At 40.3% G+C, this 15208-nt stretch overlaps 1 protein-coding gene across 1 annotated transcript in view; it reads right to left on the reverse strand.

Annotated features, from left to right (window-relative positions):
• Positions 1-2840: 2840 nt before the first annotated feature.
• SVIL (supervillin) overlaps positions 2841-15208 on the reverse strand; it is a 67566-nt gene continuing 55198 nt past the window's right edge. The window contains 9 exon segments of the mRNA XM_009895128.1: positions 2841-3786; positions 3912-4067; positions 4888-5009; positions 8666-8809; positions 9198-9353; positions 10029-10162; positions 10837-11044; positions 11899-12004; positions 13217-13388. Coding sequence (XP_009893430.1) covers positions 3700-3786; positions 3912-4067; positions 4888-5009; positions 8666-8809; positions 9198-9353; positions 10029-10162; positions 10837-11044; positions 11899-12004; positions 13217-13388 — 1285 coding nt within the window. The 3' untranslated portion in view covers positions 2841-3699.

Below are 15208 nucleotides of genomic sequence, written 5' to 3' on the forward strand. Positions count from 1 at the left end.
CGGAGCCAGTACTGAGCGGCTGAGCGCGATCCTCACCCTGTGCCCAAAAGGAATTTCCTCACAGCATCAGGTTCCAGCAACACACTGGGAGAGCGCATCAGGTGAGCGGGGACCTCACATGGTTGAGCGGTGACTTGGGCATACAGGCTGCTTTCTCCTACTTCTGGGCAGCAATGTCCTATTACCGCAAACCTGCTTTAGTTTCCCGACAAGGGGATGTGAGAAGCAGGCATGCTGGAGAATGCTATTATTTGACTTATTTCTCCTTATCTGCTACTTTATCTGAAAGGCAAAAGGGAAATTTAGATGGAGAGTTAGTAGCACAGACTGGTCGCAGAGGGCTCTCCAGCATGCGGACTCCACCGCAGCAGCCTCGAGCCCCACTGCGCAGGAGGTTACTCTGCGCCTGTCACTGCCCCCTCCCACAAAAGCACCACAGGCTTTCAGAGAAGCTCAGAATCAGGTTTTACACCAGTTGCGCACATGGGTCCACAACTTCTGCGAGGCTACATACCCGTTTGGGAGACTGGTGGGACGGCAGTGGACAGAAACAAGCTCTCCCAAAGTGTTAGAGATTAGTTTTGTTTTTTCTCCCCCTACCTACCTTCCATTTTCCCCCCTCTTCTGGCTGAAGCATACGTGCTGCAGATTTTTCGGACACAATGTTTTATTTGCTGTTTTGGCATACTAACGTATTCACGTTTCCAGCCCATTTCACTGCTAACAAATCCTTACATGTGCAGGAATGTTTGTGTAATCAAAGAGCAATATTTTTAAGAGTCAGGATTGAGCAGTTTAAAATCATAGGAGATAAGAATCATGGCTCAAGGCCTGGAAGCTGTGAGACTGGTAGAAAATGCAGAATGCCACATTCAAGGTACTGCCTTTTTCACAGACAGAGCCCCTGTACCAGATACTTTGCCTCTGAATTCACCCAAGACATTAGGTGTGTTCTTGGGGGTCTATTTGAAACAAGCGAACAACATTAGATAAAACCCAAGCAAGCAAACAACCCCCCTGCCTGTAACCCAGACAAACCCCGTTCCAGCTGCATTTCCCATGCAGGGCTGTAAAAACAGGTCAAGAATATTTTAACGTCCCTTTCCAGTTTCCAACCATAAATGGTATTCCCACAGTGGAGAGGTGCAGAAAATTAAAACATAACCCACAGTTCTGTCTGGGACCTTACACGGACTTGCTTTCTGTTGTCAGCTTCATATGTGAGGAAAGCATTTTGATAAGTAACAAGTATACCAAGGACAAAAAAAAATAGTTTTCTTTTCTGCAAAGCCTTGAAGCTTTCCTAGGCAACGTTAGGAGCAAAGCACTTAAGTAGGAAGTTGGGTTCTGGTTCCTGGAACTGAGACTCCAGATATCAAATTGTGTAAAAATTACGGTGACTCCGAGAGCTGACAGCAGTGAATTATGTTTCACTGCCTGCAGGTCCCCGACCCGGCTTGGCTTGTCTTTTAGCTAAGATTCTAAAGGCTTTAAGGGTGTGTGGATGTTGCCCTTCAGCAGCACTTGGAGGACTGATGGTGTTTTCAAAAAACAAAAGCAAATGATAGTACCCTGCCAGAGGGAAAAACAAGGTCAATCATACTATGCAAATTAGCTCTCTGTTGGAGAGGAAAATCAAAACAGAGGAACCTGCTACCCCCAAGGTACAGATTGAACATGAATAAACAAAACTTAATTTCTGCTTGATTTTGTCACCAGAAAGGGTGAAAGAGGAAAATACATAGGTGCAAAACCACTTAGATGAATACAGCAGTGACTTTGGAAACCTCTCAGTGTTGAAAAATAAACTTGTTGCTACAAAGCCTGCATTTGCAAATGAAGAGTATCACCCATGCAGAAGACACAGCTGCGGACCTCTGAGGAACTATCAGACAGCTAAACATTTTTTTGCTGGAGGCTATGTAAGAAGTATCCTGGTTCTGAATACTGTCGCTACCCTTTTCTTGGGTTATTTATTTTCAGTTCTTAACAGAAACCAGTCATGAAAGAAAACACACCAGTGCTGAAAATTCACCTGTAACATCTCAGGTCAGTGTGTTTCTAGACTTTTGGTTTATTTACTTAAAGACTAGCTTACAATTTATTAACCAATCTGTCAAAACAAGATTAATTTAAACTATGGAGCAATATTTACTGCAGATCTTGATGAAATCTCCACCTCACGCATCCAAAGATGCTACTTCATTTCCCTGGGCCTAAGAGAATGACAAGCGCAGCAACAGGCACCACTGCAGGTGATTGCTTTTTACCAAGGCAGGAGGAGCCCTGAGCGGCTGCACGGCAGAAGGAAACTTATGCTGAAAACGTGATAATCCATTAGGCTACCACAGGGGAATACCACAAGTTGCTATAGAAATGCCAAATGCCTGAAAAACATTTCAAACAATAACAAACTTTTACTTGATTATTCAATATCTTAATTTGCTGAATGAAAATTATTGTGATTCGGGTACTTATTGAAAGAATGGACACGATGCCGTACTCATTTTCAGTTCAAGTTTTACTCTCCATTGCACAAAGGTTGAAAAGATTTTTCCAAAGTCTGAAAACCAGCATAGTATTTTTGGTTTCATGTATAAAGCAGGGCAACCCAAGGGATACAGGAGTTGTATGACTGTTCCAACGTTCAGCATTAAAGTGTTGTACAACGTAATTTTATCTCATACATTGATTATTTTTCTACATTATCTGCTTCTCAATTTGTAACTCTGTACAACACCCGCAGATATCTAAGGTTAAAATATTTTGATAAAATACCATGTTATGGAAGATTCCAATGACTTAGTAGAGATTACAGTGCAAAATAATGACAAGTCAGAGCATTGCTAAGAGTTTATTCAGAAGCTTTTACTTTCAGTTCTTATATCACAAAAGACATGTTTAATGTTTACAACAAGTATTAGAAACTGAGATGTTTTTATTTCTACTATTATAAAAGTAACATAGGAGACCGTTCTAAGCCATCTTCAAAATGCAGACCAATCTTTTTTTGTATATAAACTGTACACAAAAAACAAGGCACTATACATTTTTGGATAATAAAGTATAAAGGTTGATTCGCATAGTTTCTCGAGAAATCCATGCTATAAATACAAACGCTTTGTTCAGTTTAGCACCTGAAGCAGCACTGAGAACAATTCATTACCTATTGCAAAGGGAAACTTTTCAGAATACCTAAGAGATACATATTGGTGGTACAGCTAATTCAGTACAAGCAACTGCCATCCAGCTACTTTTCTGTAGTTTTGACATGAAAGTCTTGAAAGTGAATATATATATTGCATTGTTAAATACATACTTGTTCTATGTGTTTATATAAATATAAATTCTTTGTAATCCACAAACTAACAAAATAACACTTTACAAAGAGAACTTCTTCAAAACAAAAATGGCAAGTATTGTATATAGCCAAAGGACACCTGTTACAGTAGCTCAAGAAACTACTGTTTAAGTGCATAGGAGAGCAGAGCTTAAACGTATTACCTTTAAGAGTCAAAATTGAATTCCATTTCCAAAGAGTTCTCTTGACCTTTTATAATATTACATGCCTCCAGACAGGTAGTTGCTAATAACTTCAGATTATTTCTATTTATTTTGTAAATGTGGGGTACAATTCTTCTAAAGGGCACAGAACATGAAAACGGACATCCCTTTAGTGCTCACTCCAATAAACACAACTTAGAAAAGTCCTTTTGCCTTCTTCAGATTAACCTGCTTCCAAGATGGCAGTGCATTGTACTCTTCTCTCGTCATCTCTAATGCCACCTGCATTTAAAACCAGAGGATTTGCCATTAGTAAAAACACTTACAAGTAGCAAAACTGTCAAATGAATTCACAGTACGGTTAGACACACATGCAGAGAGTAAAAATGCGCCCATTCTCTCCTTACCTCAAAGTCCTCATCCGAAAGATAAATTTCGAGCTTCAGTGGATCAACTCCCTCAGGCAGAGGTCTAGCTAAGAGATCTGCTAGTGGGTACACCGTTTTACACAGCTTGGCCAGCACATCCTCTACAAGGATTATCTGATTGGAAACGTCAGCATCCTGTGGGGAGAAAAGGGAAGCAGAGAACACAGGATCACAACGCTGAACCCACCAACTGCTCCCGCTGCAGCGTGCAGATGGCACGGGATCAACCTGCACTGCCTGGCCCACACAGCACAAAGCTATACATCCAAGTCCACACAGGAGCGAACAGCCCTGCCCTACAACAATTTCACAGCTAAAAAACTGTCTGCACTCAGCAGAAGGACATCCTGTACCCTCAGAATCTCAGTTTAAGGCTGAATTCTGTGTTTAGCCATGAAGCCAGCATTTTCCACTAAGGATGCCTGCAGAAGACTTAGAAAGAAGAAAATGTCATTTGCCTTGAGATGACTCTTCACTGAAGGCTTTTAAAGCATCACATGTAATTCAGCTGTGCCTCCACTTCCCAGGTGGGGAAGTCAATGCTGAAGCTCTTGGAGGGGGCACTTTGCAGGGCATTTTGCTCCCCTGCACTTCAAGCCTGGAGGACAGACCAGAACTGCATGTTGCTGCCTGTTTCACATGATTGGAACAGTTGTTCTACTAAACTCTGGCACATCTCTTTTTAACAGGATTCAGGTAACACTTTCCTCCTGTTTTTAACAAAAAAGAATATGAGAAGTTATATGAAAAAATATTCAGGAATGCTTCTGCTATCCACACTCCCAGTCAGAATTTAGCTATGTTGTTATTTTTTTCCTGTGCAGGCTCCTGAACTGTACTTTGTAAGTTCATCCTCTGGATTTTGGGGCTTGACAGCACAAACAAGCAATGTTACTGACAACACAAGACACAATTACTAGCAATAGGAAACAGTCTGTGCAATGAAAAGATTTACCATTTCCGTGATCTCTGCAATGTCTTCCCTGTGTTCCCAACTTGGGAACATATTAGTGAAGGTCAGAGGCTCTAGGCCAGCATGAATTAGATAGGATTTTGGGGGCTTCTTTACGTTTTTTCCTAAAAACAGTCAAAATACAAAAAAGAAAAAAAGAGAGAAATTACAAATGGTACCATATTTTGCAATGTCACCCATTATCCAAAGCTACCTTATTAGCTTGTTTCACTGATTCTTTTCTCAAAAGCTGAAGTAATTTAAGGCAGTAGGAATAAATTTCACCAGGATTTTTTTTAATGTAGTATGGCATTTTTGAACATGTTTTTCAGTATTATTAAATCTACCTTTTACAGTATCTGACCACAAAGATCAAAATGCTGAAAATCCCTCACAGTTACTTCCTAACCCAATGTATTTCTTATTTTACAAAAACAGAGTTAGAATATAGTAAGCAAAGTGTACTGGTCTGAAATTAGCCAAATTCAGGTAAAAGAAACCTTCTGGTATGCTCAGCAGAAATGTCCTGCCAGCAGCAAATAAAGTTTAAGATTGGAGGCTGAAGTAAGAAAGTTTAAACTGTTCTTAACTTGGGATACTGAGGTGTAACACAATCATTTTGTTATTACAAATTCAAAGGAATGGGATCTGAAAGTTAATAGAGGTATTGCAATAGCTGGATGGTAATTACTGATGATGTTCAAAGACAGTCCTGCTTCTTTAAAGCATGTATGTGTACACACCATATAGGACATGGACATAACCCTGCCTAGGAGTGATTAGTATTAGATTAAGTGGTTAAAGTTATTATGCCAAGAACTGGTGAAAAAAGGCCCTATTGACTGAACGATTTCATGCCCCAAGGATTCAAAATCACTGGAAAACTCCAAATATTTTTGGAAAGAGGTAGGTAGGCAGTCAGGGAGTAGGAGGAGCTATCATTCAACAAAAATACTGTACCTTCATCTTCCTTGAATTCAAACAACTCAGTCTAGTGAAATCTTTCTTCCATATGGAAAAGGCAATGGAAAAGCTGAAGATGTTGCAAAGTGAAACTAACTATCAGGAGATTTATTGTTTGAACACTCGATTTTAAGCCACGTATTTTCACTGTGGTTTATTTGTTCATTCTACCATGAATCATTAAACAAGCACTTAAAAACTTTGCATTTAAAAAGTATGTGTGAATCTGCTCTAGTTGCACTGCTCCACTGTCAGTAATTCAGCCAAGAGATAAAAGGAGAGTGGTGTTTGCTAACGTTCCCATATAGGTAAGACGATTTGTATGTAAGTAGATAAACATTTTCATTGCGTGAACTCTGCCCTCAGCACAAGCTGATCTCCTCACAAAGAATCACTGAATGGCAAACCAGATTCTTCCCTCTCCTAGCGGTCCGCAGCTCAGCTCTGCAGACTGCTGATTTAGCAGATAAAACCACAGAAAACTAAGATTTATACACAAGGAGAACTGCTAGGTATTTTCAAGGGTTATCCAGAGTTGCTAATCAATCTCTTTCATACCATCATGTAGTTAAACACTCCAAGCCAGGAAAAGAAAAAAAAAAGGGGGGGGGGGGGGGGAAGGGAGAGGGACGTAGGTGAGGAAAGAAATGGAGACAGAAAAATAAGAGAAAAATGTTTTAATGCATCTGATCACTCGACTATATTCTGGTAGTCAAAACAGCTGCAGCAGCATTGGTATCTCCTGAAATTCAATTTCTCTACCTTTATAAGTAACAACATAAGAGCTAGTCAGCCCTGACAGCTTGGTGCAATGAAATTTTGAAGTGGTTGGCAGAATCCCAGATCATGAAAGTGATAGAACACCAGAACAGCACAGTCTGAACAGTAAAAAACTGCTAAAGAAGTTCACATCAGCTTTAGCATAGAACTGGTAGATCAGTAGAACTGGTCTTTAACAGTAACAAACTTGCTCTGTACCTATCCAACCACACAGCCCAAAGCTCTTGAGAACTACCCCATGCCAAAGAGGATAAAGCCACAACTGCTGCAAAGTCATGGCCAGCGGTAAACAAGTGAGCACTCAGCAAAAAATTTGTCCTATGATACATATGCTAAGCTTCAGACCCATGAGGAATCACTGAAGAACTTTCCACTGTGCATCAAACTCAGATGCAGCAAATTCAGTCCAGTGCAGAAGGTAGTAATCCCTTTTCCCATCATCAAACTCGATGAAGTTCAAGAAATCTGGAAAAGTATCCAAACCTCAGCATGTGTATCTGATTCCATCTCTGCTGGGGCCAGAAAACACGATTTTCATTACCAGAAGATTACAGCACTGCATCAGGAACACTAAGACCAGGATCTTACTTCCATCTCTCTCACTAGCCTGCTGAGCAACTTTGGGCACTTAATTGCACGCGGCTCTGTTCTTCTATGCTGACTTTCACGTCCACTGTGAAGCACACTGTATGAAATGATTTCAGCAAAATGCATCTTATCACTGACTTGCAAAAACTGGGTGGCGGGGAAGGACAAGTAACTGGCCTTTTCTTTAGGAATTCAGCAGTCACTGCCAAGGGCTCTTCCAATTACTGCCCTGTCTTTAGCACTTCATTCCTAAACGAATGCTGCTGTTTGGCAGGGCAGTGCCAGGGACGCCAGAGGATGAACCATGTAGAGCTATAATGCAGTCCAATAAAGGTCATGTTTTGGTGTCACCAGTACTGGTTTTCAGCTGTTTCCTGCCAGGTGTTACCACCTCCTCTCAGTGACATGAGACAACTGAGTAGAAATGCAACACTTGCTCCTACTCATATTCGACCTGCAGACTGGGGAGGAGAGACTGCCTTATCCTCATAAGGGTAGAATCCAAAAATGGTATTTGCTTTCCCTCTTCAAATATACAAACATCTATAGGAGAAGATGACAGATACCACCAGCTGTGTCACAAGTTGTAAAGTTTATTTGCTACAGAAGAAATCAGTGGCATCATGAGGTCTGAAGCAATCTGGCTTTCCTTGCAAGAGGGCATAGTCTGCACCAATTAAGCCCTAGGGACTTATTCACAGTGGGAAACTGCTCTGAACTAACAGAACGTGGCTGTTACTTATGCCCTCTTTCCTGGATGGTAACCCCACACCTTTCTTTATTCATCCCCCATCAGAAGATGTAAGGTCTGTTACCAGCCTCACATAACCTCAGATGAAGCGAGAGGAAAGCATTAAGGTGTCTCAAGGAGACTCTACTAGTGCAGAAAATAATCTGGACACTGTACTCTTACATGATCATCAGCTGCAGCTTGAATCACTGCACGCTTAGTGGCAATAACTGTCTTGTAGAAATGAGCTCCAGCATTTCCAATGGCCACCCGTTTCCGTGCAAGATTTGCTCTCGATCTTCAAAGTCTTTCTAACTCTCCCACTAAATCAAAACTCAGTAACATCAGCAAAAAGTATCTTCATTCAGTCTTTTGATACACAGAAGCTTATGAAATCTAAAAGGAGATAGGCAGAAAGCATTCAGGTTTAAGAGGCTGTGTTCTCTGAATTCACTATTAGGGATCTAATGTCTGAACTGTTCTCCCACAGCGGGTACACAGAAAAGAAATAAAGAATTGAGTCAGCAGAGTATCCTGGCAATTTGGGAACAATGCCATTACTACACAAATGGTTTGCTAAGACAGAGTGGAGGATGTATCTTCAAATACCCTAATATTTATCATTGCCGTTGGGGAAGGACCTGAGTACCTTTCAGCTTGGGACAGTAATGCATGGAAAGGTGTGAAACACTCAGAACAGCCAGCACAGCAATCTCTTACCCTTGCAGTACTGGAGCACTGTCTCCATGGCACATTTCCTGTCTGTAGCCCACCTGATTCGAGCTGATCCAGCGATTTTGTTTTCCACAGGCCACCAGCCTTGCCACAGGTACACTTCATGGTGATTGTCAACAAGGAACAGTGCTGCACAGCCAAAAAGTACCAAATCCATCATCAGCCACCTGTTAGTTCTTGGAATCCCCTAAACAATTCTGGTCTTACATGCTTGTCAGCATCAGGACAGGATCATTTCAAAGCTTTTTGTTATTCATTCAGCCGAGCCTCAGCTGAACTCAGATTCTCCAATATAAACGTCTTTTTACAGCAAGCTTTTGGGATACATGCACATTTGATTAGTTCTCAGCATCTTTATCATGGGAAAATTACTGCTATTGCCTAATGCTGTATAAGCATCACATGCACATTTTCCTGCGATAAATCAAGGTAAAAGCAATTACAGTTACTGAATCACTGCCCAATGCATGATACAGATATCTGTTTTCTTGTTACTTAAGTATTTTAAAGCACATACCTGGCTGTGGGGCAGTGTAAAGATCCTCTTGCAAGAATGGCATGGAATTGATGACCGCAGGGTCTCTTGAAGGGTAAACATACTCAGTGGCTGAGAATTCTCCTGATGAACTACTGAGGCTGAACAGGCGGGGGGTGAAATTAAACTTTCCAGGATCTTTAAAGAACAAAAATTAAGAAGATTTCCTATAGAGAATGCCAGAGATGAATGTAAAAAATAAAAACAAAAAATCAACTTTTAGAGTAACTGTAAATTCTCTGATTTTTTAAAAATCAACAAAGACAACCAGATGTTTTGGGGGACCAGCAACAGCTGTGAAGAACTTGAGCTAAAAGGCTGGCTGCCATCAGTCTGAATATGATCCTGGCTAGTTACTACCAGCCATTTCATAACTGGCCGTTTTGCAGTTTAAATGAAGCAAGCCCATCTCAGAGTTTACTTTTTAGCTGACAGATTTTCCACTTGGTAAATCAATCCCTCTGCTACCCTGGCTGGCAGTTTCAAAGCAAAGACTAGACAAGAATGCGTGCAGAACTGCGTCCTAAATCCCTTCAGAAGAGAAGCAAAATGTGTTTGTAACAGCGTTAACTGTTGCTCTGTGCTGCATGAATACAGAGGGGCTGCAGAAGGGGAAGAGAACAAAATGAAACACTTTGTTTTCCAGCACTTTCCTTCTAGAACAGTATTACTTAACTCTGTAGATTTTTGGAATCACCTCTCTGAAGGAATCACCTCAACTATCAAGAAGTTCTTCAAAAGCACATTAAATCTCACAGTACCATACATCAGTATAGTAAAATGTGAGTGCCAAATCCAGGAATGCAGGTCTACCTTGCAACATGCAATCATAGGCCTTTCGATCTCTCCTTCCTAATGCATCCCAGAATCCCAAGGGCTCTGACCCTTCATCACATTCGTGTATCGTCACCTTGCTGCTGCTGTGCAGCCCTGCCTCCAGCGGACATCTACAAAACACAAAGAAAGAGAGTGAACCCAGCTTTCCTGCTCCAAACACATCTAACAAAAACCTGCTGGCCACTCGCATTATTAGAACCCAAAAACACCCTATAGGCTCGTTGCACACTTCATCTCAACATAGGCTTTTTGAAAATTATGACAAAAATTATCAATAAACAAGATATGGAATCTCAGCAACCATTCTCATACCATTCCTGATCACATGCCCAGAGTGGAGGAGATGCTTGCATCAGCTCTCAAGTAGGGATTCTCATTACCTGTTTTTGTAAATAATGCTGTCCTCCTTGCACGCTTTCCCAAATTCATTTTCTCTTCCTTATTCATGAGGCTTGATTCCAATCCTCCTATCAACTGGGATTTAGTTTGCTATTCAGATATTGAGCATCTCCCTCCAAAGGGAAAAAGACTGTTTTTTTTGCAACTGTAATTAGTACATTAGGAAGAATAAGTGCATTTGACCTTAAGTGAAAGTGATTACAGAACATGTGTTTTCCCCACTCCACTGAATCAACTACCCTCATTCCTCCTCCTTACCAAGCATGCACGTTGCAGTTGTATTCAGAAGACAGCTTTATTTATTTCAACTTTTCTTCGAGACAGCCTATTTTAAATAAATTGGTAGCCTGTATAAACATTTCCAAAATATAGGTCAGACACTCACTGTTCTTTTATTTTATTGGCTGCTGTTCTTCCTACATCCTTGGTGTGAGATTGTGCTTTGCAGCCATGCCACAGGTAGATAAGAGCTTTATTTATATTGAGGACAATCATGGATGTCCGGGAACGCAGGCTGCTGCAGTGGCATGCTACTTCAAGCAAGTTTCCTTCATTGGGAACTTCTCCTCGCACGCAATATAGCCTCCAGTCACCTGGAGCAAACAGGAACAGTGCAGCAGTATTATACAGTCACATGAGATTGAAAATTCAAGACCTCTGCTCTGGAACAGCTGTTCTCTTACTGGATAAATTTCACATATTGCATGCTTATATGGTCACAGATTAAAGTTGGTAAGCATTAGGTTTGGCTAACACTACTTGAGAAACCCTGTTGTGGAAAAAATGCCTTATGAAACCTTCCTACAAGAGTGACTTGAAGAGTCACATCTACTGTGTTAAGAGCTGAAGAGCTTAACACAGCAGAAGAGTCAAGTTTCTGCTCTGTTTCATGCAGGGGAAAAAAAAAAAAAAAGGAAACAAATACAGTAGTCCTTCTATTCAGCTCCTCTTCCCCTGAGCACCTTACACACAGGAGGTCACTTTCAGATGTGAACTGGGACATTTCCAAGTTACACCTGCATTGAAATTCTCCTACTTTAACTGCAGCATTCAAGCAATATGTTGCAAAAAGTAATGAATGGGTAACAAAAGCTTAGAGTTCTCCTTGGAGCACAGCTGCTCATAAAAATACTCTTTTGCCCAGACTATGTAGGAAAGAACATATTTTAAAGCAAACGGGCACTTTGCTTAATTAAACAAACAACTAGAACAATTTATATGCGTATCAATACGATAAAGTCAGCTTGCTCTGGGGTGACAAAATCCATTTGAAGCTCAAAGAAGAAATAAACTACCTTGAAACAAAGCACTGCAAAGCTGCCTCGTGAGTTTCATGGCATTCATTTCCCTTTTTTACAGAGTATGGTAGCTAAGACTGAACTCAAAGCACTTCACAATAGGGAAAAAAGGATTTTGGGGCAGAAGCTCTAAACTAACAATTATTTACTTTGTGCGTTTTCTTCTTCCTCTTCCCTTCTTCCAGCATGCACAATCATTCCTCCTTGGAAGCACTGCAGGAAGCATGGTGGTTCTTTCCCTTGAAGCACTTGCACCTGGAAATTGAAAGCACCACTCTTCATTAAAAAAATGAAGCAAGAATAGACACTCAGGAAAACTAGTCTCTATGGATTATTTAAAATTATATAGTTATGACCACCCATGAAGATGGCTTTCCTTGTACTTTACAGCTGCTGACTATTGGTTAAATTACCATATATATCAGAATGCAATGGGTTTCATATGTGACTTGCATATTAAAATAAACCTCTAGCTGAAATCCAACAATCAAGAGTTTCAGAGGATAAGGAATACCAAATAAACTTTAATTTAAATTATTTTAAAATAATCGTTATTTTAATTCTTTACAGGACCGGGCCATCTTGTCTGATATTCTTTGAAACTATTATGAGATACTGTAGGAATTGAAGTAGGTTCACAATTTGCTGTAAACTGGTTTATGTGACAACATGCATGTTCTTTGCTCATTAAACATTGAATTTTGATTATGAAACTCATGTAGTCAATTGTTAAATCAGCTATGTTGCACAGCATCCCACAGTCTGGGTCATGTGTATTTGTGTATCTCCTCTGTGAACTCCTGTCTTACTGGTCATGTCTACACTGCTGTAAAAAACTAGTTACAGCATTATAAAGGTATAGAAACAAGCTTTAAACGTCCCTTCTATTGTGCTGGTAACAGTCAAGCCTAAAGCAAGAAAAGCCTAACTCTGCCTAAAGACAAAGCAAGCTAGCCTGTTCTCCGAGCTTCGAACTAGCCGTATCTGCAGTGGCTAGAATCTCTGCAAAACGAGGCGATCTATTCCATAATTACAGAGTAAACAAATTGGAAATTTCAAATGTATTTTCATGCCTTGGCCTGGCAGAAAGTGCTTCTCATGTTCTCAGCACTAGGAAGACAGTCCTGTTATCTGAACATGTATGGAAAGGAAGGCAGAAATTTGTTTAACTGTGCTTCACCTATTCCTGCAGGGAGAGGAGAGAAGACATTCTTCTTCAGCCATGCTGAGAAATACCATCTTTAGAAGGGGGATTTGGGAATGACAATCCATAAAGGAGCTTATGTGTCTCTGGAAGTTGGAATAAAGCCAAAAGTAATTTTGAAGACTGGCTATTTGTACTGGCTATTTGTACTGCACCTTTACAGAAAAAGAGGAGGCAAAAAAGATAATCTGCATTTACCATTAGTGGCTACTTGGGCAGGCAAGTCTTACCAGGACTGCCACCTAGGTCTGCAGGAAGCTCACCTGTGCTCCTCTCTCTTCATCAAGTTCCACTGTCATCAGTGCCGATGTCCCTTTCTCACTCACTGTGGAGTGCCTTCCTTGCCAAAAGAAATACACGCATTTCTCTTTTCCAACAGCCCTTACTTGTTGCTCTCCTTTTTGCCTGCTTCCAACTGCAAAACAGAAAGCACATGCTGAAGATTAAGGAGTCTGGCTATAGGTTTAAACAGCACGTGGTTTAATCTCATCTGCCAGCTCAGCACTATCCCGTCCAGAACAGGAAAGATAAAATGTCCAATTGGAGGAACATTACGTCTCCAAGCCAGAATGTCCCCGTGCAAAATTGGCATTGTCTCATCTGGTGGATGTAAGCCCACAGGCAGAGATGCCTGTGTTGGCCAGAGAAAGAGATGTAGAAAGAACTGGTACTATCTGGAGAAAAATAACTGACATCACTTGAGACAATTTGCATGTGAAATGGTATGTCCAGTCATGTTACCAGAAGAGTGCATTATGGCTCATTTTCCACATTACACACTGTTCTTTGGCAGCAGGAGAGCAGCTGGCTGCTGAGTGATACTGGAAACTGCAACAGTGGAGAAAGCTACAGGCATAAAAGAAAAATCTTTCTTGGTAAAGTGATATTAGAAAGGAAAACTACATAACAAAAGAACACCAAAGTGGTATTTTGCAGTCATAAAAAAGTTAGGATTAGGTAAGTTTTATTTGTTTATTAATTTTTAATTAAGTCAGTATTTCATGTTGGTGTGGAAAGTGGGTTAGCAGCAACTCTTTTTTTTTTTTTTTTTAAAAGGGGGCGTTATTTAGTTGTTACGATAAGCAAATAATATTTACAGCAAGGGAAGTTCAACAACACAACCAGTTACGGAATATTTTACTCTTTCCAGTGAATACTGAATGAACAGATATAATTAAATCAAAGATTTAGAAAAGCCCAAGAGCTTTAAAAACCAGATTCTTAAAAAAATATTAAAACTTCTACCTTGATTTCAGCAGTGCTGAGCAGCATCCAACTGTTTTTTTCAAGTTGAGAATATTCATACCACTACTCACTTCTATAATCTATGGTTTTCACTCTTACCTGTACGTTCAGTCCATAAAATGCTTCCTACATAAAAAATTATTCTGTTTTGGAGTGATGGAATACATTTTCATCCATTTGGATTAGGAGTCTGTTTACAGTTCAGTATTAGCGTTTCCCACTTCTCCCATAACTTCCAAGCTTTTGTATTTTTCTTGAATTTGCCAGTATCTGAACTCAATGATCCTGAGTAAGACCTACCCACATTTTTTGGCTAAAAGCCTGTAGCTGTATAGCTGTTATACTGCTTTTAACCAATTTTAATATTTTCCTATTTGGAACAATCATTTTCAGACTATTTCTATTTACTTGCCACAAAAGCCACCTATTCTTATTTTAGTGCCAAGAAGTGAGAGTTCCAATGAGCACACCGAGCTGACTGATCCTCAACATTCACCTGCTGCTCTCAGGCTCTTTGTCAGAGCACTGCTAAAGTTTTCCACTTGAGACTGAAACCCATAGCAAAGGGTTTCCAGAAACAGCAAAAAGGACAGCAAGGGCCATGTGTTAGCAAGAGCTTTTCCTGTCATTGTTACTGTTCTCCATTACCCAGCAAAGGCTTTCCTTGTTGCTAAGCCTATCTTTCTTGCAAGATATTCAGACCACTGTCATTAGTCCAGATGCCTAGTTATTTTGGTGTTAACCTGTGGTAGCAATTCTGGCTTAATGAGCTGTCCTGTGAACACATAAAACACCACTGTTGGGTAAAAGGACAGATGGACAGCATTACATTTGATGTATGAAAAATAACTACAGTTTTTTTTCTTTTTTAATGCTTTCTTTTAAACAAAATAAAATAATAAACTCTACTTCTTAACGGCCTGGGAAGGTTAAATTAGCATTTCTAACCTCTAAAACAGTTTCACATCTAAGGAATCTAGGTCTGGATCTTACCACTAACAGAAGCAGTT

This window comes from Charadrius vociferus, unplaced genomic scaffold (assembly GCF_000708025.1).
Source record: "Charadrius vociferus isolate BGI_N301 unplaced genomic scaffold, ASM70802v2 scaffold61, whole genome shotgun sequence".
NCBI lineage: Eukaryota > Metazoa > Chordata > Aves > Charadriiformes > Charadriidae > Charadrius > Charadrius vociferus.